The sequence below is a fragment of the Dendropsophus ebraccatus genome, chromosome 5 (assembly GCF_027789765.1).
Source record: "Dendropsophus ebraccatus isolate aDenEbr1 chromosome 5, aDenEbr1.pat, whole genome shotgun sequence".
In the NCBI taxonomy this organism is placed as follows: Eukaryota; Metazoa; Chordata; class Amphibia; order Anura; family Hylidae; genus Dendropsophus; species Dendropsophus ebraccatus.
Window position 1 is genome coordinate 48,084,243 of NC_091458.1, and position 24,413 is coordinate 48,108,655.

The window sequence follows — 24,413 nt, forward strand, 5'->3', positions numbered from 1 at the left end:
ACATAGAAGCAGTGTGTATAGCTGAGTGTAAGTGCAGGCACATTATAGAGCAGTGTGTATAGCTAAGTGTGAGTGCAGACACATAGAAGCAGTGTGTATAGCTGAGTGTAAGTGCAGGCCCATTATAGCAGGAATGGAGAGAATGGGAAACACAAGGGCTGACAGGGAGTATGAAGGAATGACCAGGACATATGTGGGCACATACATGCAGCACTCTCTGTCCAGGGAGAGAGGGGTTACAGTTATAAAGAGAATACTTCCACAGTCTGCTCCCCTGATGCAAGCCCCAGCCTGGAGGGGTTCTGCTATGATTTGGGAGGTGAGGGAGACTTCCTGGGTCAGAGTACACTGCACCCTCTGCAGGCCATGCCCCTCCCCCACTCTCCCTCCCACCCAGTACAGGGAGCTCTTAAACCAAAGCAATGCTCTTAATCCAAGTTACAATTTTGAAAAACTATGAGCTCTTCTTGCAAAACCTCTCTCAATCCAAGTTACTCTTAAACCAAGGTACCCCTGTATGTATATTAAAAATATATATAATTAAATGATAATTAAAAAAAACTATTATTTTAATAACGTTATATTACAAGATAATAAAACTTTTTAAAGAAATGTATTAGAAATGTATTTTTAGTCCCCAGCATACCCCCCCCCCCCTTTTAATACAGTTATATCAGAGGTCACCACTCAGGTTCCAAACTTGTGATAAGTGTGTCTTCTTATTTGCTTAGTGTTTAACTAGATTCGACATCCTGGGAATGCTGAATGATGTGCTGTAGAATAAGGGGCGGATTACAAAGTAGGCGGTATGGGCGACCACCTGGGGCTCATGGCCGTCCAAAACACCCACATTATTATACACTGCTGTCAAATGGCACTGTGCAGCACAACACTCAGTGGCCCACCGGATGATCGGAGATTGCTCCGGTGGGCCCATGAGTGATGTGCTGCACTGTAGAGCAGTTCACCTGAATTGGCTGTAAAAAAAAAAAAGGTCAGCCGGTTTGGGAGAACTACAGTGCGCAGCTCTCTCCTTTTATTCAACTATATTAGCACATCGCTAATGCAACTGAATAGTCCAGTGTCAGGAGGAGGGAAGCCCTGCGCTCCCTGTCCTGCCACTTGTCAGTGCTGTGTAATACCAGTAGAGAAGTGATTAGCTCCGCCTACATTACACATCATCCAGACCTGACTAGAAGAGGTTAGAGCTCCAGAGCACAGCAGGAGCCTGGAAAGGTGAGATTATGGGCTGAGATCTCCAACCTGTGGCTCTCCAGGCAGCAGAACTACAACCCCCATCATATCATGCTGACAGTCCATGATGGTAATGATTTTACATTCATTGGCTACAGGCTCTCTTCCTAGGACATTTCAAGATGAATGCAGTTCTCAGTTCACTCGTATGTGCAATGGACTCTGCCTCAAGCAGCAGAATGGCTGACATAGCTATGCGCTCAAATCAAAAACCATGTTAGATGATCCTTCCTATAATTTTGTAGATACATAACTCACCTGTTCATTCCTCTGGCACCTCAGTGCCAATGGTTAGGGGGAGGCAGGAACCTGCTCTGTACAGGGCTGTGCTATCAACTGCTGATACTCCACTGATGCTGCTCTCGTGCTGTCAGTGCTTCTGGTTTTCTATCTAGGTAAATAGAAAAGGCCTGCTTGTCCAATCACTGACCACAGAGGTGACCCGCCTTAGGCAGGGATTGGCTGAGCAAGCATTTTCTACATGTAAGGAGAGAGAGAAGGAACTGCACTGATGGGGGATGAAGGGCAGGTGAGTTATGTACCCCCCTCCTCCATCACCACCCTAACATCACAACTCCAGGTAACAGAATATAAGAGTAAGGCTATGTTCACACAGCGTCAAAAATGGAGAAAAAACGTCCAATTTCGCTATTTAAAATTTTTTTTTTTGTAGCAATTTAACTTACTTCAATGCAATTGCATTGAAGTCAATGGGAAGACGGGCATCCTATGCACACAATGCATTGAAAAACGGACGTTTTTGCCGCGGACGGCAAAATAATGAAAATGAACATTATTTTCGGACGTTTTTTGCAAATAGCGGACGTTTTTTATTAGTTGTTCACACACAGTTCTTCTTTTGTCACCGTTCTTTCTCCGTTTTTACTATTAAATTCAATGGATTTTTCAATTAAGCCACAACCAAAGGCCAATTAGTAACCCCAAACTTAAATAATGTGCAAACACCCGTCATTGCACTAAGGGGATGCCAGGCTTCGAAAAAACGTCTTTTATTTTAGACTCAAAATAACGGACGTCATTTTAAACGGAGCTGAAAAAAAATGTTGTGTGAACATAGCCTAAGGCTGGGTTCACACACAGTATTTTTGCTCAGTATTGTGGTCCTCATATTGCAATCAAAACCAGGAGTGGATTGAAAACACAGAAAGGCTCTGTTCACACACTGTTGAAATTTAGTGGATGGCTGTCATTTTATGACAAATAATGGCTCTTATTTCATAACAATGGCCGATGTTTTAAAATAGCACCAATTATTTGCCATTAAATCCACAAAATTTCAACAGTGTGTGAACAGAGCCTATCTGTGTTTTCAATTCACTCCTGGTTTTGGTTGCAATATGAGGACCACAATACTGAGAAAAAATACTGTGTGTGAACATAGCTTAAATCTGTAACTTTTTTTCTGCCTAGGTAAATACAAGGGGAAACAGTGAATAATCAGATAAACTAAGCTTGCATGTTATCGTATGGCATGGGTCTCCAAACTGCGGCCCTCCAGCTGTTGCGAAACCACAACTCCCATCATGCCTGGACAGCTAAAGCTTTGGATTTGGCTGTCCAGGCATGATGGGCAATGTAGTTTTGCAACAGCTTTAGGGCCGCAGTTTGGAGACCAATGTCGTATGGTCTCCATAACACTTTTTATAAAACAATTAGGTATTATAGAATCTAAGCCGGGTACGGTCCTCTCTTCGTCTGTATCAGTCTGACATTTACTCTGTTTTATGTTCTGGTGCTTGTGTTATGTGTTATGATTTGTACTTTAACCTCTTATCATATCTACAATGCCAAGGATCCATAATAATAGTAATAATAATGGAAAAGGAGGGAGAAGAGGAGAAAGGAATTTATAGGAGATAGACTACAATTGACTTAAAGGGATTCAATCACCTGGACACTTCATATAAACTATCAATATAGCATAATATAGCCCATAGTACTCCAGCACCTTATGCATATAATCTTGTATGCTTGGAACTGGGACAGTTTTCAGGGTCGAAGCAGTCGTGGATGGTGAGAAAAATTATGTAAAATCACCCTGTAGGCGCAATTCTCCGTCTAGGAGCCTGCAGCGTCTGAGTGGGCCTGTAATAACTTCAGGGAACATTATAGGAACGAGATGTTAGACGATATTTCATGCCAGCCAATAGTTGCTTATGGCATATGAGTTTTGCAAACTTCATCTTCAGGGGGTAGCAGGAACACTGATATACAGTACATTACTTATAAGGCTGGAAAGAGTATTACAGGCTATATTATGCTATCATAAGAGATGATATGACATTTTCATTTGGAGAGTTTTATGTGGCCATCAGGGACCCCAAATCTTTAAGAATTTGTATAGATATGTGTTGGCTAGTTGGCAATTTGTTCTAGTCTATCTAGCTGTTGAATCTGTTGACCCAGTACAAACTGGTAGGGGGGATTGAATGTACATATATTTCCCAGAATACCCCTTTAAGTTGTTGTATTGTCACCCAGCATTCCCAGAATGGAACATTCATTTAGGGTTCCTTTACAGAGATTTATCTGACAGATCTTTGAAGCCAGAGCCAGAAACAGACTATAAACAGAGAACAGGTCATAAAGGAAAGACTGAGATTTCTCCTCTTTTCAAATCCATTCCTGGCTTTGGCTTCAAAAATCAGGGGATGGCAGTGCCATGTATTATAGCATATCTAATCAGATTAGGAGTCTGGAAAAGCTGAGTGACAATCTTGTGATATTGTGCTACACTGGTTGTCAGCCAGCTACAGTATGAGAGTATGGTAGTAGAAGACAAGTGCTTTTAGTGGATTTAGAGGGGCTGCTGTGGTGCAAACTGGCAGGGGGCATTGTATGTACATATATTTCTCCAGAATCCCCCTTTAACAGTTGTGTTGTTACCCATCATTCCAAGAATGGAACATCTGCTTAGTCAGGAGATAGCAGTGCCATGTATTATAGCATAACTAATCAGATTTACCGTTTAGGAATCTGGAAAAGCTGAGTGACAATCTTGTGAGCTGTACCTGTGCTATTGTGCTACCCTGGTTGTCAGCCAGCTATGAGAGTTCCCACCCTGGTAGTAGAAGACAAGTGCAGGACTTAGAGGGACTGCTGGGGTGCATTACCGGCCCCCCAGTAAATCTGGGGATTCTTGCTATGAGAAATGACTTCTCTCCTGATCACTTGTAGCAGAAGTCCCATCCAGAAGCAGCAGCAGCAGCACAGGAGGCCAGGAGGGCGCCGGGCAGAGGCACAAGAGGCGTGCCCGGGGGAGGGGGCTGAGGGGATCGCACTGTCCTTCTCCCTATATGAAGCTGACGATGGCCGGGGAGAGGCAGATAGCCGGTGCTGGGAGATTGCAGAGCCGGGCGGAGGGTGACAGGGCGCTGACACTGCCTGCACGGCCATACATAGCTGCTGCCCGGGCTGGATGTGACAGGTGCCACTGGCTGCTGATCCCTGGCACTGCTGCATCACCTGGGACATCACCTGGACAGTGCCATGCCCAACCAGGACACGTAAAGAAGAGTGTGTGGGACCCAACCATGAGGATGTCACCTGCCAGCCACCTGCCATAAGGCTGAACACCACCCAGTGCCAGTCACCACCACCCCATGCGGACACTGACAGCCTGGTACATGATAGACTAGTGAGAGGCAGCCTGCGCACAGGTGTATACGTTGTATCTGGGTGCCCACCATGCACTGGTAACAGAGGAGATGCCATCCGCCCGGGTCTTGGTCCTGGTTGCCTGCTTCTGGCTCCTCCTGGTCCCGGTGAGGTGCTGCGGTCCTGGCCGGGGTCCGGTGGGTCGCCGCCGGTACCTGCGGAAGCTGGTCCCCCTGCGCTATAAGCAGTTCGTGCCCAACGTGCCGGAGAAGACCCTGGGGGCGAGCGGGAAGACGGAGGGCAAAATCCGCAGGGATTCCGAGCGGTTCCGGGAGCTGGTTCTCAATTACAACCCGGACATCATCTTCAAGGATGAGGAGAACACGAGAGCGGACCGAGTTATGACCGAGGTGTGTACCCAGCAGGATCCTGTGCCCATAGCTGTGCCCACCGGGCAGCACTCCTGGCACACTGCGCCATAGGTGACTGGTCACATGTCCTGCCTATAGGTGACTGGTCACATGTCCTGCTTATAGGTGACTGGTCACATGTCCTGCCTATAGGTGACTGGTCACATGTCTTGCTTATAGGTGACTGGTCACATGTCCTGCTTATAGGTGACTGGTTATGTGTGCTTATAGGTGACTGGTCACATGTCCTTCTTATAGGTGACTGGTTATGTGTGCTTATAGGTGACTGGTCACATGTCCTGCCTATAGGTGACTGGTCACATGTCCTGCTTATAGGTGACTGGTCACATGTCCTGCTTATAGGTGATTGGTCACATGTCCTGCCTATAGGTGACTGGTCACATGTCCTGCCTATAGGTGACTGGTCACATGTCCTGCCTATAGGTGACTGGTCACATGTCCTGCTTATAGGTGACTGGTCACATGTCCTGCCTATAGGTGACTGGTCACATGTCCTGCTTATAGGTGACTGGTCACATGTCCTGCTTATAGGTGACTGGTCACATGTCCTGCCTATAGGTGACTGGTCACATGTCCTGCCTATAGGTGACTGGTCACATGTCCTGCCTATAGGTGACTGGTCACATGTCCTGCCTATAGGTGACTGGTTACATGTCCTGCCTATAGGTGACTGGTCACATGTCCTGCCTATAGGTGGCTGATCACATGTCCTGCCTATAAGTGGTTGGTCACATGTTCTGCTTATAGGTGACTGGTTACAGGTTCTGCTTATAGGTGACTGGTTACATGTCCTGCCTATAGGTGGTTGGTCACATGTTCTGCCTATAGGTGGCTGATCACATGTCCTGCCTATAGGTGACTGGTTACATGTTCTGCCTATAGGTGGCTGGTTACATGTTCTTATAGGTGACTGGTTACATGTCCTGCCTATAGGTGATTGGTCACATGTTCTGCTTATAGGTGACTGGTTACATGTTCTTATAGGTGACTGGTTACATGTCCTGCCTATAGGTGGTTGGTCACATGTTCTGCTTATAGGTGACTGGTTACAGGTTCTGCTTATAGGTGACTGGTCACATGTCCTGCCTATAGGTGACTGGTCACATGTCCTGCTTATAGGTGACTGGTTACATGTTCTGCTTATAGGTGACTGGTTACATGTTCTGCTTATAGGTGACTGGTTACATGTTCTGTTTATTGTTTCTCCTTCTATTACTTTTCTTCCACCTTCTATGGGATGGTTACACTGCCCAGCAACAAGGCTTGTCTTATGATGTATTGTCATACTATTATTAATGATTAATAAAATGTGTGGGTCGCCTCACAGCTCTGCATACCTTACATGTTTCTTTATAGGGCACCATGATGTTAACCCTTTCAAGACAGAGTGTAACTAGTGGCTATAGGTGATGATGATAACTACTAGTACTGTGTATCAGCCGTCATGAACATTGTAGCGGTGAGGTGGTTCCAATGCTTTTCATGTAAATACACTTGTTCAGGAACTACTTACTTATGTAGCAAACAAACCTTTGTTTTGGTGCACAGCAGAATGTCATATACTATAGCCTTTATTTTCATATATTTAAAGCAAACAATGGAGTCACTGGCTTTTTATTCTAAGTCAACGCGTTTCCGGTGTGATGTAGGTTATAACACACCAGAAACGCGTTGGCTGGAAGGAAGTGCCCCTACTTTGTTTGCAATAATATGGGAAAATAAAGGCCATATTTTATAAAGTTTGGTGATACTCTGGGTTGAGAGTTTGTTTGCTACTTCCTATCGGCACAAGGTTGGGGGGTGGATTTATGCAGCACCATTGAACATATCAGATGAGCGCTGACCTGGATCTTTTTACTGTAACTACTTATTTATGACCTTTGGCAAATTATCTTCCATTTTGACCCCATTCACGACACATTTTGGCATATACACTTGTGTTGCCGAAAACACAATGCATCAAATGTTGTTATGAAACAAATGTATGGTAAAATGTTTATTTGCTGTACACCAGTGTACCTTATTTTTATTAATATCAAAGCTTATAAACCCAAGTATTCATTAAGAACATAGAAGGATGACAAAATTTTTAAAGATTTTAAATCAGCCTGATCCAGTTGTGATGTCATATGATGGACTAGTCAATGTGGGGGAGATTTATCAAAGGGTGTAGAATTTAGACTGGTGCAAACTGCCCTCAGCAACCAATCACTGCCTCTCTTTCCTTTCACCAGAGCTGAAAGCTGAGCTGTGATTGGTTGCTGTGGCCAGTTTTCACCAGTCTAAATTTTACACCCTTTGATAAATCTCCCCCTGTGTGTTCATGTCAGAATTTTATCACATAGTCTTTCAAACTTGATTTGAATCTTTGGCCAAGTCAACGAATGTCATCACATTGGGGGCTGTTCCCATCACAATGTTGCTGTCGTATACATGTAAATATCTAACATACTGTACTGAAACGTATAGCTTGATGTGCCTGTAAGCTTTACTGGAAAAAAAATGTAGTGCAAAAGTTGCAAACTGTTGTCTACATTGTTTCCATATATTTTCTTTTTTTTTGTGGGGCGGAATGAAAAAATGTTTATCTAAATAATGTCATCCGCTTAGACTTGGTTTGATGTAACATAAAAAAAATAGGACATTTTTAATCTAATAATGTGTTCTAATAGATAAAGTCTACAGAAAAGTATCCATCAGTGCACACATTGTATAAAAAAAAAATTGGTAATTCCAAATTTAAGAACACATTTTTACATTTAAAAACCTGCTGTTGATTTCTCTTTAAGGATTTAGGTGTCCATGCCTTTAATGTGTGTTTTCTATTTTCAGACATGCACTAAAACAGGACTTGTAATAAATTCCCAAACCAACTTTAAAAGGAAAAAAACTTCATTGAAAAACTAACTTTTTACTGTAAAATTTATATAGAAACATTTAACATAAAAGCTTAAAAGATAGACTTGTGCAAAGTACTTATATCTAGATAGAAAGATAGGTAGATAGATAGATAGATAGATAGATAGATAGATAGATAGATAGATAGATAGATAGATAGATAGATAGATAGAAGTGATACTCACTTACCCTGATTCCGGAGCTGCTACATTGCTCCCAGTCCCAGCTTGTCAGTTCTTCATCCTGCTTCCTGTGACATGTTGTTCCCACAAGAACTGACCTGCTAAGGCCTGGTGTCAGTGATTGGGGTAGATAAGTATCACTTGTTTTTACACCATGCCCTTGCAAATTATCTATCTATCTATCTATCTATCTATCTATCTATCTATCTATCTATCTATCCACAGACAACCCCTTTAAGATAAGTCTATTTGGAGTGGAGCGTCCTCAGTAACCTTTGTATATGTGATGAGCGCTGTACAAGATGTAATAGTTCACAAGATACACCTGGCTTCACCTTTATACTTCATTGTAATTTATAAATAGATGTAATCTACATAGAAAGTTGCTTAAGTAACTTTGTAAACACAATCCTTTATTTATCGTGTAGTGAGTCTGAGATACTGTCTATAATATCGCCCAAAGCTTCACAGCAATTACAGTTTTGCTGGTTGCTGGTGAAACTAGTGAAGGGATTGTCCGCAAATTCACATCTGAGAGCCTACCCACTCGGCTGTAATGCTATCATCTGTGCTGTGCAGCATTCAGGGACAGTTAAAGGAAATTTCCGGTACTTTTCCAATGATAACATATGGCCATCAATATCTAATCAGTGGGGTCTGACACCTGGCTGCTCACCAGTCAACTGTTTTCCAGCATCGCAGTGTCCCCAATAAACAGAGCTGGAGGAAGATACTCTGTTTATGGAGTAGTGGCCATGCTGGGTTACTGCAGCTCAGCTCCCGTTCAATTTAACTTTTATTGAATGGGGGTGCCAGGTGTTGCACCCCCGCTATTAGATATAGGTAGCCTATCCTGAGGGTAGACCAACTATCAAAACCCAGAATGCATATTACCAGGGGAAGCAAAGAATGCTGGGAGATTTGTGATCTTTAGGCAGCCCAATGCTGAATGCAGCCGTAGACTATAATAAAGGCTACTATCTAGGTAGCAAAGTTGTAATTCAATGTATTTACAAAGTTACTCACCTTTTTATGTAGATGTTATCTGTGTGTAAAGTGTAGGAGGTGTTCAAAGGTGAACATGTGTTTAGTTTAACGGCTACAACTTTTTTATTTGTTGGCCTATCACTGTGTTTTTTTGTTGTTTTTTTTTCTTTCATGACTAATGCAGGTATCTATATTTTTCTATTTTATCTAAATAAGTCACTATTTTTAATATTTTCTTTTATAATTTGTAGGTTTATCATTTGAAAGAAATAAACTAAAAGCTTTTTGAGACTTTTTAAAAATTAAAAAAAAAAAGTTCTGCAAATCATATAACATTACCCCCAAATAGATTTTTATCTACAGTTATCCAGTTACATATATTGATGACCCATCCTCAGGACAGGCCATCAATATCTGATCAGTGACACGCCAATACCCAGCACCCCCACCAATCTGCTCTTCTTCAGGCCTACCTCACCCAGGTCTACACTGGGAATGGAGCTGGGAACGGCTTCATTCACTGTGTGTAGCTGTGCCAGGTTGCTGCAGCTCATCTGCCATTCACCTCTGCGGTAACCTGGCATGGACACTACAGTGTAGATCTGGGTACTAAGGCTCTGCAGGACAGCTGATTGGTGGGGTGCTGGGTATCAGCAACCCATAAATCAGAGTTTGATGGCATATCCTTAGGACACTATACACACCACTTTATATATACACATACTTCCAGGTGAGTCTCATCCCCATTTCATGTGGCGTGAAGAACTGCACAAGGATATGGCCTCATCAGGTGCTGCAATGTTAACAGATATGAGTTAAAAGATAGAGTCTCCAGGACCTCCCATTGTGGGTTATGAGATTGTAGTAATGGCAAGTGGAACATGAATGGAGCATATTTTTAGAGGTCCCTTGTTCCCTATTAGAGATGAGCGAACCTCGAGCATGCGTGCTTTCGTCTGAACCTGAACGCTCTGCATTTGATTACTGGTGGCTGAAGAAGTTGAATGCAGCCCTAAGCCTGCCTGGAAAACATGGATACAGGCATAGGATATAGACTCTATCCATGTTTTCCAGGACTCCCTAGGGCAGCATCCAATTTTTTTCTCGAGGTTCGCTCATCTCTATTTTCGTATACGTATACTTGTTTTTCATATTCAGAGTAATTCAGACTAACAAACATAGAACAAAAGACTAGTTCTAGTAAAATTTACCTACAGCTTACAGCTTCCTCCTTCAGAAGGGGCTATGCAATATTCCATAGGGGTTTACTGATGTGTTTGCCCCAGTGATTGTGTCATGTAACTGGTCACCAGAAGTTTCAATATCTGAATTATATATAACTTATATATATCTTTTTTGAGACCCAACTCTTTTGATAGGTGCGATGAAGTCAATAGGAGTGGTTCTCGCTTAGTAGTCAATGGTAATTATAACTGTCAAGTGACAATTCCATTGACTTAGGGAGAAAAAGGAAGTTTTGTGGCTTTTATTACAGGAACTGTGCTCGGCAGTCATCGTTTATCACTGACCTGTCTCATTTTTAGACAGGTGTTCAAATACTGTACGCCAGGTTGGATGGCTGTTGTATTCATCATTTATTGCAGAATTGTTTGTTTGGCCTCTCGGTGTGTTTACCCTACCAGAACCTTCTGCAAATCTGGAAGAGGGAACACAAATTCTTGGTATATTTTCCCACACTTTTCAATGGAAACAGTCACCTACTAGGCTGCTGGTATTTGCATACTTTAATAAGTAAATGTGTTCACGAGCCAACTAAATATTACCACAAAACAGTAAGGAGGCAATTAAAGCGGGAATTGTCTCTCCACCCTTGGACAACCCAGCTTTGTCACATCTGAACATACTTACTATCATCCCACCCCACATTAACACACTCTTTTGTTTGTGCTCTTACATGCATTCCCATTGGCCATGGCTAGTGGTCCTGATTCTTGACGCCGGGACCTAGACTTGCCGCTTTAAACAGCCAGGTTCAGGTGCAGCCTAAAATTAGATGAATTGTAAGTTCTAGCTGCGACTACTAGGGCTTGAAATTTATTGATAATTATGGGCTACACTTGGACTTACCAGTGACTAAAGCATCAGGTCCAGGTCTTGACTATAACTGTAAGATAAGCAAGTGCTAGCCACATCTTCTAGGCAGTGTGTAATAGCACCCTTTATGTAAGGGCGGACAATTTCATAATATGAGATATGAAGAGTTGTGTTCATATGCTGTGTTTATTCATGTGTTTCCTAGAGAATGTTGAGGGTATTCTCATATTTTGTCCTATGCTTAGAAGCTTGGTTGGCCTGTACTGAAACCATGGATTGCCTTTGTGGATAGATAGATAGATAGATAGATATATATTAAATAGATAGGAGACAGATGATAGATAAGAGAGAGATAGATGATAGATAGATAGATAGATAAGAGATACATGATAGATGCACGTATATTTTGTAACACTCATGTATATGAATTTACAGCTGATATAATGTCTGCTAATAAGACTCCTATCACGTGCACTTTTTGCACCAATCACTTGTTCACACCAATTATTACACCTGTATAAGAAGGTCTGTTGTTTGTAGTGTGGTCATGCTTGAAAAAGACGACAAGAGGTCGTTGAAACGTTGCTATGGACTGTTATTGCTGTGCTGTATCACTATGACTTGAAATAAATCACGTTTGATTTCACCTCAACTTGGAGTGCTGTGGGCGATTTCTTGGAATATATATGAGAAGGTTACTGGTCAAAAGTACCTGCAGGCACCCGCCATCTTTATTGGAAAAGTAGTGCTGCTTACAAGATTCTTCAGACTAGATAGATAGATAGATAGATAAATAAGAGATGGATAGATAGATAGATAGATAGATAGATAGATAGATAGATAAGAGATGGATGGATAGATAGATAGATAGATAGATAGATAGATAGATAGATAGATAGATAGATGAGTATCTTTGAATCTAGACAATTCTGTTTGCACAGCCTTGGCATTTTCTATCACCAGTATCATGATTTGTCTGACTACATAGCAAGTGTACTGACTAGTAAATGATGATAACTAGAGATGAGCGATGAAAGTTTGAGTTTGCACTAACCCAAATGATCAGCATTTGAATCCCTCTACCACCTATGCAAATTGTGTGCACTATAGTGACTTCTACCTCAGTTTACCTTAGATTAAATACAACCACACAATACTGAGTTTCAGTAGCAAATAAATCTTTATTATATAGCATTAAAAATACAATTTATTAAAAAGAGGAAAAAACATGCATTAAAAACAAAGTGGCAATCCCAGAGCCCAGAGGGTATATACAAGTACAAAATACTACATTATTGCCATCTGCCCACCTCACAAAAGCTACATACGTTAGGGCATCATATCACACATATCATTACAGGGTCCATATCAAAATAGAATAAAGTGCAAGTGCAAAATATATAAGCTACCTGGGAGTCTCAATGTATAAAGTGCTATATGCAAATAATTACATGCTTTACATCACTTCCCACTGATATAGCTGGACCATGTTTCGCCCTTTAATCTCTATTACCCCGCAAAGGTTTGGGACAGGATAGACATATTACCTATGAGTCAATTTCAATCACACCCCTCCGGGACGCCACCACCCCAACGCGCGTTTCGCAATCTTTGTCCGGGGGTGAATCAAAACTTTCACATGTATCTCTCACGTGACAGTGGGTTTCCTCATTTAGGCTATGTTCACACTACGTATATTTGAGGCTGTATAGCAACCAAAACAAGGAGTGGATTGAAAACACAGAAAGGCTATGTTCACATAATGTTGTAATTGAGTGGATGGCCGTCATTTAATGGCAAATATTTGCTGTTATTTTAACCCTTTAAGGACATGGCCCATTTTCGTTTTTACGTTTTCGGTTTTTCCTCCTTGTGTTTAAAAGGTCATAGCACTTGCATTTTTCCACCTAGAAACCCCCATGACCCCTTATTTTTTGCGTCACTAATTGTACTTTGCAATTATAGGCTGAATTTTTGCATAAAGTACACTGCGAAACCAGAAAAAAATTCGAAGTGTGGTGAAATTGAAAAAAAAAACGCATTTCTTTTATTTGGGGGAAATGTGTTTTTACGCCATTCACCCTGGGGTAAAACTGACTTGTTATGCATGTTCCTCAAGTCGTTACGATTAAAACGATATATAACATGTATAACTTATATTGTATCTGATGGCCTGTAAAAAATTCAAACCGTTGTTAACCAATATACGTTCCTTAAAATCGCTCCATTCCCAGGCTTATAGCGCTTTTATCCTTTGGTCTATGGGGCTGTGCGAGGTGTCATTTTTTGCGCCATGATGTGATCTTTCTATCGGTACCTTGATTGCCCATATACGTCTTTTTGATTGCTTTTTATTACATTTTTTCTGGATTTGATGCGACCAAAAATGCGTAATTTTGCACTTTGGGATTTTTTTGCGCTGACGCCGTTTACCGTACGAGATCAGGAATGTGATTAATTAATAGTTCGGGCGATTACGCACGCGGCGATACCAAACATGTTTATTTATTTATTTATTTGTTTACTTTTATTTAAAACCTGGGAAAAGGGGGGTGATTCAGACTTTTATTAGGGGAGGGGGCTTTTTACTATTAACAACACTTTTTTTTTTTTTTTTACACATATACTAGAAGCCCCCCTGGGGGACTTCTAGTATATACACTTGGATCTCTCATTGAGATCTCTGTAGCATAGATATGCTGCAGAGATCCATGAGATCGGCACTCGTTTGCTTTCGGCTGCTGCAGCCGGAAGTAAACGAGTGCCGAGCCGAGGACGGCGCCATCTTGGACGCGTCCCCGGCCGGCATCAGTAACGGAGATCGCTCCTCCGGGACAAGGTCCCGGAGGAGCGATCTCCCCCACTAGACACCAGGGAAACGTTGCCTCCGGTAATCGGAGGCAGCTGTCAACTTTGACAGCTGCCTCCGATTAGCTAATTAGCGGGCACGGCGATCAGACCGTGCCCGCTAATAGCGGCGGTCCCGGGCTACACGCGGCACCCGGGATCGCGGCACTTCAAAGCGGGGCCGCCGCGCGGCCCCGCTTTGAAGTGCAAGTGAGGACATAGGACGTAGCGGTACGTCCTATGTCCTTAAGAGGTTAAAACAACGGCTGTTATATTGAAATAATGGAAGTTATTTACCGTTATATGGCGGCCATCCACTCAATTTCAACATTGTGTGAACAGATCCTTTCTGGGTTTTCAATCCACTCCTGGTTTTGGTTGCTATGAGGACCTGACATGAGGACCAAATACAGCCTGAAATATACATAGTGTGAACCCAGCCTAAGGCTGCGTTCACACTACGTATATTTCAGTCAGTATATGCATATTTCAGTCAGTATTGCAACCAAAACCAGGAGTGGGTTAAAAACACAGAAAGGATCTGTTCACACAATGGTGAAATTGAGTGGATGGCCGCCATTTAATGGCAAATATTTGCTGTTATTGTAGAACAACGGCTGTTATATTGAAATAATGGCCGTTATTTACTGTTATATGGCGGCCATCCACTCAATTTCAACATTGTGTGAACAGATCCTTTCTGTGTTTTTAATCCACTCCTGGTTTTGGTTGCAATACTGACTGAAATATACTGACTGAAATATACGTAGTGTGAACGCAGCCTCAACAGTGAATAGCAGCCATTATTTTATAACAACAGCTGATATTTGTAAGACAACTGCTGTTAAATGATGGTCACCCCAAAAAGCGGCCATCATTCTGATAGTGAACATAGCTACAGGCTGCAATCATCATTCTGTAATTCAGTTTGCAACCTGCTCCTGAGTTTAGGCTTTTCTTAGTGGTTTCATCCTTTCAGCAATACGTGCTTGCAGGGCTGTTTTAATACACTTGTGGGCCCGGTGCAAAGCCCTCAAGAGTGGGCCCCTCTCCCTTTTTGGTGCCCACACTGTATTAAGAGCCCCAATACATACGGTAGTTATCTTATAACACTATTTCCACCATACAGTGATTACATATTGCCTCAAAACTGCTCTGAACAAAATAGAAATATATCACCAATGTTACCTTTACATAATGCCATCACACCATGACCACTATCAGTACAACCCTATAACAGAGTGCAGTTACATCCAGTGACTCACAGGTGGCGTCGTGGATCCTCTCTCCAGAATCTGCCAGAGAAACATATTAGGCTCCAACACATACAGTCGTTAGGTCCCCTGTACCCCTATAGAGTAGTTACACAGCTCTGTGCCCCCCGTAGTTTTTAGGTGTCCCTGTGCTCCCACTTAATAATTAGGTATGCTCTGTACCCCAGTATAGTAGTAAGGTCCCTATATAATATAGGACCCTCTGAGCAGTCCTCACATAGTATGAGGCCCCTGTGTGCTGCCCCAATGTAGTATAAACCACTGTGCGCTGCCCCAGTAGTACAGATCGCTATGTGCTGCCCCAGTAGTAGAGACCACTATGTGCTGCCCCCAGTAGTATATACCCCTTGTGCACTGCCCCTAGTAGTATATACCCCTTGTGTGCTTCCCCCAGTAGTAGAGACCACTGTGTGCTGCCCCCAGTACTATATACCCCTTGTGCACTGCCCCCAGTAGTATATAGACCCCATTGTGCTGCCCCCAGGATTATATAGACCTCATTGTGTGGTGCCCCAGTAGTATATACCCCTTGTGTGCTGCCCCCAATAGTATATACCCCTTGTGTACTGCCCCCAGTAGTATATACCCCTTGTGGGCTGGCCCCAGTAGTATATACCCCTTGTAGGCTGCCCCCAGTAGTAAAATGACTCCATTCTGCTGCCCCCAGTAGTATATACCCCTTTAACCAGATGCACCATTTGCCTTTTGGTTAAAGCGGCCCTGCGTGCCCTGACAGATAGTAATGAGGCAAGCTGCCAAGCATTTGGGTTTGGGGGACACTGATGCCGAGTATACTCTGATTCTGTATAGCTCGAGTGATCTGCCCTCCTAAGGGTTCTTTTACACGTACAGATAAATTGCTTAAGAAATTGTTTAGTGAAGGATAAGCAATGCATTTTTTATTTTGAACGATAGGCGTTTAGACATAAAGATAAATCGCTAAGAAAAGTCATTAATACTTTTGTAAATACGATCGTAATTGCGTTCATATAAATACCATGAATGTTTGTACCTGCGTTCGTGTCTATATACTGTGAACGATGAGTGTTTACACTGAAAGACTCACAAACAATTAACAATGAATTTGTGTTTGTGGTTTGATCGTGGCCGCGTTTACACCAGAAGATAATTGCTTAATTTTGAGCGATTTAACTTTTTTTCACGATATTTGGCCCGTGTAAAAGGCCCTTAATGCTCACATTATAATCTGCTGTTTACACTAGGAGTGGATTGGAAACATAGAAAGGCTATGTTCTCATACTTTTGAAATTGAGTGAATGGTCATCATCTAATGGCAAATAACGGACGTTGTTTTAAAATAACTGTAATTATATGTCATTGAATGACAGCCATCCACTAAATTTCAATAGTGTGTGAACATAGCCTTTCTGTGTTTTCAATCCACTCCTCGTTTTGGTTGCAAAATACTGGGAGTGGGAACATAGTCTAATTTTGCATTTACGAAGCAAAAGGTTTTTTTTTTCTTCTAGATTTTCTAGTTCAGCAGCAATTCAGAGACAGTGGGGGAGATTTATTAAACATGGTGTAAAGTGAAACTGGCTCAGTTGCCTCTAGCAACCAATCAGATTCCACCTATCATTCCTCACAGACTCTTTGGAAAATGAAAGGTGGAATCTGATTGGTTGCTAGGGGCAACTGAGCCAGTTTTTACACTATACAATGTTTGATAAATCTCCCCCAATGTTCTTACCTTAAGGCCCTATTACACCACGTGATTATTGGACGTATTTGGCCGATTATCAGCTGCTACAGCTAATAATTTCTTGGTGTAATAGCCAGTGTTAAAAGGCAACGATCAGACGACATGCACAATGTCGGCTGATCCTTGTCTTTCAACATGTTGAAAATAATTACAACAATAATGATGGTCTGCTAGCCATCGCTCTGTGTAATAGCAGCGGTGGCAGCAGATATATCTTTAGAACGTCCAGGGAGCCCCTCCCGCAGCTCCCCGCTCTCACCTTCCCACTGTTGGAACGTGTAATAGCACAGGGAACAAGGAGCAAGCAAGCGCAGATCTGACAGGTCGGTGCTCGCTAGCTCCTCTAGGCTTTACTTGGCATACCAGTAATGTGAGCAGCCTCCAAAAAATTATTATTCTTTTTCACATACTGTATATTATAGACATTACAATCAGCTTGAAGATACAGCCATGATAACCTTACAAACAGCGAGCAGTACTAGCTCCACAGAAGTCAATACATCATTTCATTTTTAGACATCATTTACCTAATTTAGTTGGTTTGAATATCTTACCATTTCTGCATTCACACGTTTCTTCAGTACTTCGAACCTCTAAAGAACTTCACATCTTTTTGTGTAAATTATATTTGTAACTATTTTTTTTTTTTTTTATTTTAGGCTATGTTCACAGGCTGTATAAGCAACGACTGTTCCCCATGAACATGATCATTAATTCCGGCCGCAGTTAGTGTTAAACATAGGCCGTTCATGCGGAACGGACCTTTTTTTCTACAGAGTGTGAACATAGCCTCAGTATAAAAACTCAGGCTCTTTGGCCTACCGCTCCCCTATTGGCTTGTTTTGGAGAAATGTGCATGCTTCTTGGTTTCTTTTATGAGCTTTGTCTCACTTTATAGTGTATGACTCTGAATGGGTAGAACTCTCTGAATGTGAGAGATTGCCCCTTAGTGGATAATCAGTTTAGCTTCCACTGAGGATGTTTGTATGTATTTATTGTAGGGAGGTGGATATTTTCTTAACCTGATAATTTTCTACATAGAGCACAAACTGTGTCATGTATCAATATAGTCGCTGGTGTACTGTTATAAAGAACAATGGGCTGACCCAGGCTTGTAATTAAGCAGATCGGTGCTCACTTAAAGGGGATGTGTCACTTAAATTTTCTTTTACTGATTAGCGTCAGATACTAAAACTTGTTCTTTTATTCTAATCATTTTCTATTTTCTGTCTGGGTACTCCCATCTTGCCTGAGCTGTTTTTAACAGCATTCAGTAACATGCTTTACAGTACATAGGACATGGACATAGGCGACAATAGACAGACTCTGTCCCCTTGTGATGAATGTGAAACATTACTGAGCGTGCTCTGTTACCTTTGAAGGGTCATTCCACAGGGAGCTGCTATTGTTTCCTATATCTACTGGTGTCACATGTCGCTGCAATGCTGTACCGATCACTACAGACAGAACAGGAAGTCCTTTTAGCCCCAGTGGTGAAAATGAAAACTGCAAAGTATCAGAATTATTTTGTAATATATAGACAAAAAGTCATCAAAAATTCTTCAACATAAAACATTATGTAAACAATAAGTCATTTTCTGATGACATATTCCCTTTAACAACCCTTTACATGGCCTAATCTTTGTACAGGCAGGGCTGGACTATTTGTGAAGCCCTTTAATTTCATCCCAATTACGCAGTGTGATTTGCAGCCCATAATGATGCTTTTTAGACGTGCAAAATGATCCGATCAGCCAAGTAATGAGTGTTTTCTCATCCGTCAGCTGATCGCTGGCCCTTCTACATAGGCCAGTTATTGGGAATAAACATTCCTATGAATGTTCATTTGGCTGATAATCCGCCTGTGTAAAAGGTCCTTAAGATTCCAGCCACTTTTACACACAACTTTTTCTTACTATGTAAATGTTCACCCCCAGTCCCAATCCTTGAAAAAATTCTAAGTAAGACCTGGCACTGTGGAATAGAGTGAACTTTACTACCACCAGTTTTCTGCTATGAGTACTAGGGATGAGCAAACCGGCTGAGGTTCGGGTTCGTATGAACCTGAACTATCGGCTTCTGATTCCCACTGTCTGCCCGCTCCGTGGAGAGGGTGGATACAGCCTGAGGACCGCCTAGAAAACTGGGATACAGCCTATGGCTATGGCTGTATCCCAGTTTTCCAGGCGGTCCTCAAGGTTGTATCCACCCTCTCCACGAAGCGGACAGACAGCAGGAATCAGAAGCCAATAGTTCAGGTTCATATGAATCTGAACCTCAGCTGGTTCGCTCATCCCTAATGAGTACAAAGCACAAATACACCTTGCATACTGTTCAGCTGCTGTGAGAGTTTTCATACCTAGGGCTGTATTACATGGCCAGTTCAGCAAGTAAACAAGCACCGATGTGCTTGTTTATAGAGCCTATTAAATGGCTTGACTATTGTGCAGCAAGGGCTATAAATATATTGTCAACGATGTCCGTGCAGCCCTTGCCTTTAGTGTAAAATAGTGTCCACGCTCCCCAGTGCCTCTGCCCGTTCCCCGTTATCTTCCTGGCTTCTGCCTGCTGTATGCAGCCACCGGTGGAACATAAGAGCTGGTCTCTTAAATAAGAGGCCACTCAGCCAATCACTGGCTGCAGCTGTCCCGGCCAGTGCGACGCACAGTCAGCGGCTGATGATTTTAGGTCAGGACCAAATGACACGATCAGCTGATGATTGTTGCCATTGTGTGCTTGTTGTCTTTATTACAAATAGTGATATTCTGCTAAATCGCCCTAATTCGACAGATTATCACTCTGTGTAACAGGACAATTACTTTGTGAAGTATCTGATTTTACCTGAAATTAGAAAAAAAAAAAAATTGATTTGCGGTATATATAACATACACAGCTCCACTGGTCTGTTACTAGGCCTTGTTCACTTTGGTCCTAGGTTATTCTGACAATAAGAACAGCACCAAACTTGTCTTAGATTTTATTATTGTTTCTGTTTATACATATTTAAAGGGGAATCCTGCCCTACAAATAAGGTTCCGTATACAGAGCTTTACCTCCACCACAGATACTATTAGGGCTCAGTTCTCCTCCATCACATCACTTAGCCCTCACCCACCACATCCCTTCAACTGTACTTCCAAGCTTCTGGTTTAAATAGGATCAACGCTATCCATGATCCTTTCGGGAATGTGTGAGTCACGTCACTAGTGAGCGGTGCTGGGTGCCGTATGTAATCCTCAGCCTCACCGTGACCAGGAAATCCGCTCAGGGTATGAGGCATCAGGGTTTTATTCTCCTGGTATAAGGCAGTAACCTGCACTTACGTCAAACCTCCGTTGTGTTGAGAAGAAGGTGTCTTAACCCACAGGCTTCCATAAAATCTGTTATGCGTCACAATGTGTTCATCCACTAGGAATAACATGCACATATACCATTATGTAACATACAACTGCACTTATATTTAAGGTGAGGGCACACAATTCACAGAATAACTATATTATACTTTACTCTCACGGGTTTTGGAATATTGGATGGTAGATTAAAGGAATTTTACTCAACATATACAATAGTTTAATGTGTAGTCAGAACAGGATGTATAAAAGAGCTAAAGCCTAAATTACATGGGTTAGGGGCTCAGGGAGAGTCTGGACCATCCAAGAACCAAGTCATCTTCAAGTGTTTAGAATAGCAGGGGGTCATACTGCTATTTGTTCTTCTACTATCAGCCTGTTTTGGACAGTTGCACACATATATCCGTGTAAAAAGTGATGTGCAGCTGACAACTGCTTAAAGGAAAGGGCTGTATGGACATGACTAGTGATAATTCTGCAGCCTTGGCCGCATGATTATCGACCATCCAACAGGCTCTGCAAACGAGCACTGATTGAGCAGATTGGCGCTTCCATACCCTGTGGGTCAAGCCGTCTAAGGCAAAAAAAGAGAGCCCGTGGAGCCTCATTTAAGAGTCTCCAAACACAGGACTAGCCAGATATCCCTCCAAAAATGACCCAGGGGTGGATCCTGTAGGGAAACCACTAAAACCACCATATTAAGTGGCCCTATAAGTCAATGTAATGACAAGGGAAAAACCAAGGCCAGGTATCCATCCACAGGCAGCTGTTTCAGGGTGTTGCCCCTCATCAGTGTGGAGCAGGATTCTGGCTAGGTGGTAGCAATGCCTAGTAGAGCCATAAGAGAAACCGATCACTGATCTCAGGGAGACCAACCAAAGATAACTCTGCCGGCTGCTAGTTAAAGAAGGAGGGATATATGGCTAGTCCCGTGTTTTGAGACTCTTAAATGAGGCTCCACTGGCTCTCTTTTTTTGCATATTCATGTTTCCCAGGGAGCAATGCTCCTAGGATTGCACTGCATTGAGCGCTTTAACTAGCAGTCAGCAGTGTTATCTATGGCTGGTCTCCCTGAGATCAGTGATCTCTTAAACCCATCTAAGGGTCACTGTATATTTTTGTAGATGAGGGGTTTCATTAGGGATATTTAGGGACAGCAAGGGCCATGTCATTGGTGTCTCAAGTTAGGGTCAGTGTTCAGTGATAAATCTACTGAAATATTTAGAAAAACTCATGAGGGTGAGTGTTTATAGTTTTTTTCTGTCTATCATCCATCTGCTTTAATTTCTGGCTGCCATCTCCATCATTTTGTTTTGCCATCATCTGTTTCTATCATTATATTGGAGGAGGGAAAAGAGAACAGGGGCGCCTACTGGTGTAATATTGTTGGGTAAATGCTTCTTAATGAAAAGAAGGAATGCACTCACCTAGAGGAGTTGTGCAAATTTAGGCACAACTCTATTGAACACAAGTATATAGGAATACCGCAGCTCCACACTGGGACTTGTCGACCAGGGTGGTACGAAACAAAAATTCTTGTATGTGGATCATTCAGGATCACAGGACCATAAGGAAACTCCCAGCAGATCATCGGGCGCAGGTATTCAGGGTTGGGACACAACATCCATATTCCGCAGGTAATCAGGATTATACAGGCTTTATTAATGCTTCACAACGCGTTTCGGCCAACCATGTCAAAGGAGGCCTTTCTCAAGCTTGAGAAAGGCCTCCTTTGACATGGTTGGCCGAATTGCGTTGTGAAGCGCTAATAAAGCCTGTATAATCCTGATTACCTGCGGAATATGGATGTTGTGTCCCAACCCTGAATACCTGCGCCCGATGATTTGCTGGGAGTTTCCTTATGGTCCAGTGATCCTGAGTGATCCACATACACTATCATTATATTGGTTTCTGTCATCTATTGGTGTTTTCCTATCGTATTGTTATGTGCTGTCTTGTTGTCACACAATTTGGCCCTACTGTCCTTGAGGTATCTGAGTACCGAGGTGTGGTCAATTTCCACCATCTTGTGACCAGCCAATGAGATGTGATGAGAGAATAGGACAATAGACATAGATAAAAGGCATACTAAAGAGCGAATAACTTTAGGTCCTAATTAGAGATGAGCGAACCGGGTTCAGGTTCGAGTCCATCCGAACCCGAACGATCGGCATTTGATTAGCGGGGGCTGCTGAACTTGGATAAAGCTCTAAGGTTGTCTGGAAAACATGGATACAGCCAATGACTATATCCATGTTTTCCACATAGCCTTAGGGCTTTATCCAACTTCAGCAGCCGCCGCTTATCAAATGCCAAAAGTTTGGGTTCGGATGGACTCGAGCATGCTCCAGGTTCGCTCATCTCTAGTCCTAATCCTACATGAATAGATGTTGGAGGGACTCACCTTACTGTGTTGCGCTAAGGGCACAACACCATAATCCACATGTAATAACCAAAAACTCAGGCCTCTCTACCCAATAATAATGGGGCAGCCAGGCGGGTTTCTGGATCCACATCAATTGGATAAGTGTATAGGTTACTGACTAAACTGTACCTGATGGGAGAAAGTGAAGGCACAAATGATATATTCCAAAAGTAAAAGATCCAATAATTCTCTTTATTGCAAATCTCTAGAAAAACAATTTCGGTGTCTTTAAAACCCTGCAGAGGTATGTCTGTTTGTTCTGTACACTACACCTTTAGGCGATGTTCACACACAGTATTTTTGCTTAGTATTTTGGTCAGAATTTTTTAACCAAATCCAGAAGTGGATTGAAAACACAGAAAGGCTATGTTCACACACTGTTAAAATATTAGTGGATGGCTACCATTAAATGGCAAATAACGTCCGTTGTTTCAAAACAACAGCCATTGTTTTAAAATAGGGATATTGTTTGTCATTAAATGACGGCCATCCACTAAATTTCAACAGTGTGTGAACATAGCCTTTCTGTGTTTTCCATCCACTCCTGGTTTTAATTGCAAAATACTGACCAAAATACTGTGCAAAAATACTATGTGTGAACATAGTCACATACTACAGACAGAACATAGCGTTTTAAAGGTTTTTACCACCAATAGTCCTAATAGCAAGCTTCTATTCTGCACTAAAGCAAAGTGGAGCAGTGGGCTCTAATAACTATTTAGGTCACTACAAAAATGGCAGCAGTAATCTGGTTACTTTGGGCAAATATAATGCCTTCATTTCATAGGATTTTATTATTTATTAATTCGAGTGTATACATACCAATGTTAGAAATCATAGTATTGCAATACCTTGTCCATGTTCTATAACTTTTTATAGTGGTTAGACTGAAATATAAATGTAGACAAATAGAAATATAGTGGGAGATTTATCAAACTGGTGTAAAGTAGAATTGTCTCAGTTGCCCCTAGCAACCAATCAGATTCCACCTTTCATTTTTCAAAGGGTCTGTGAGGAATGAAAGGTGGAATCTGACTGGTTGCTAGGGGCAACTGAGACAATTCTACTTTACACTAGTTTGATAACTCTCCCCCATAGTGTATTAGGTTATTAGTATATTAATTATGATTGATGTGAGTTAATTCTCCAACAAAGAATTGGTCAATAGAGTACTATATCCCCCAAATTTTTCTCTCTCTCCGAGATCTGTCTGACATTCTTCACAGCCCACTGGAATGGCAGTAATTTCAAGGATTTTGAAGTGTTATTTATTTTTTTCTTTTTATGGGTGATAAACTTTTGCTGACCCTGCAGCACTCCTTGAACTCACAAAGCACCACCCCCTTCAGACAACAGAGCGGCCCCCTCC

At 42.1% G+C, this 24,413-nt stretch overlaps 1 protein-coding gene across 1 annotated transcript in view; it reads left to right on the forward strand.

Annotated features, from left to right (window-relative positions):
* Positions 1 to 4,586: 4,586 nt before the first annotated feature.
* Positions 4,587 to 24,413, forward strand: part of DHH (desert hedgehog signaling molecule) — a 47,432-nt gene continuing 27,605 nt past the window's right edge. Inside the window, exon 1 of the mRNA XM_069970090.1 lies at positions 4,587 to 5,282. Coding sequence (XP_069826191.1) covers positions 4,983 to 5,282 — 300 coding nt within the window. The 5' untranslated portion in view covers positions 4,587 to 4,982. The remainder of the gene's footprint in view (positions 5,283 to 24,413) is intronic.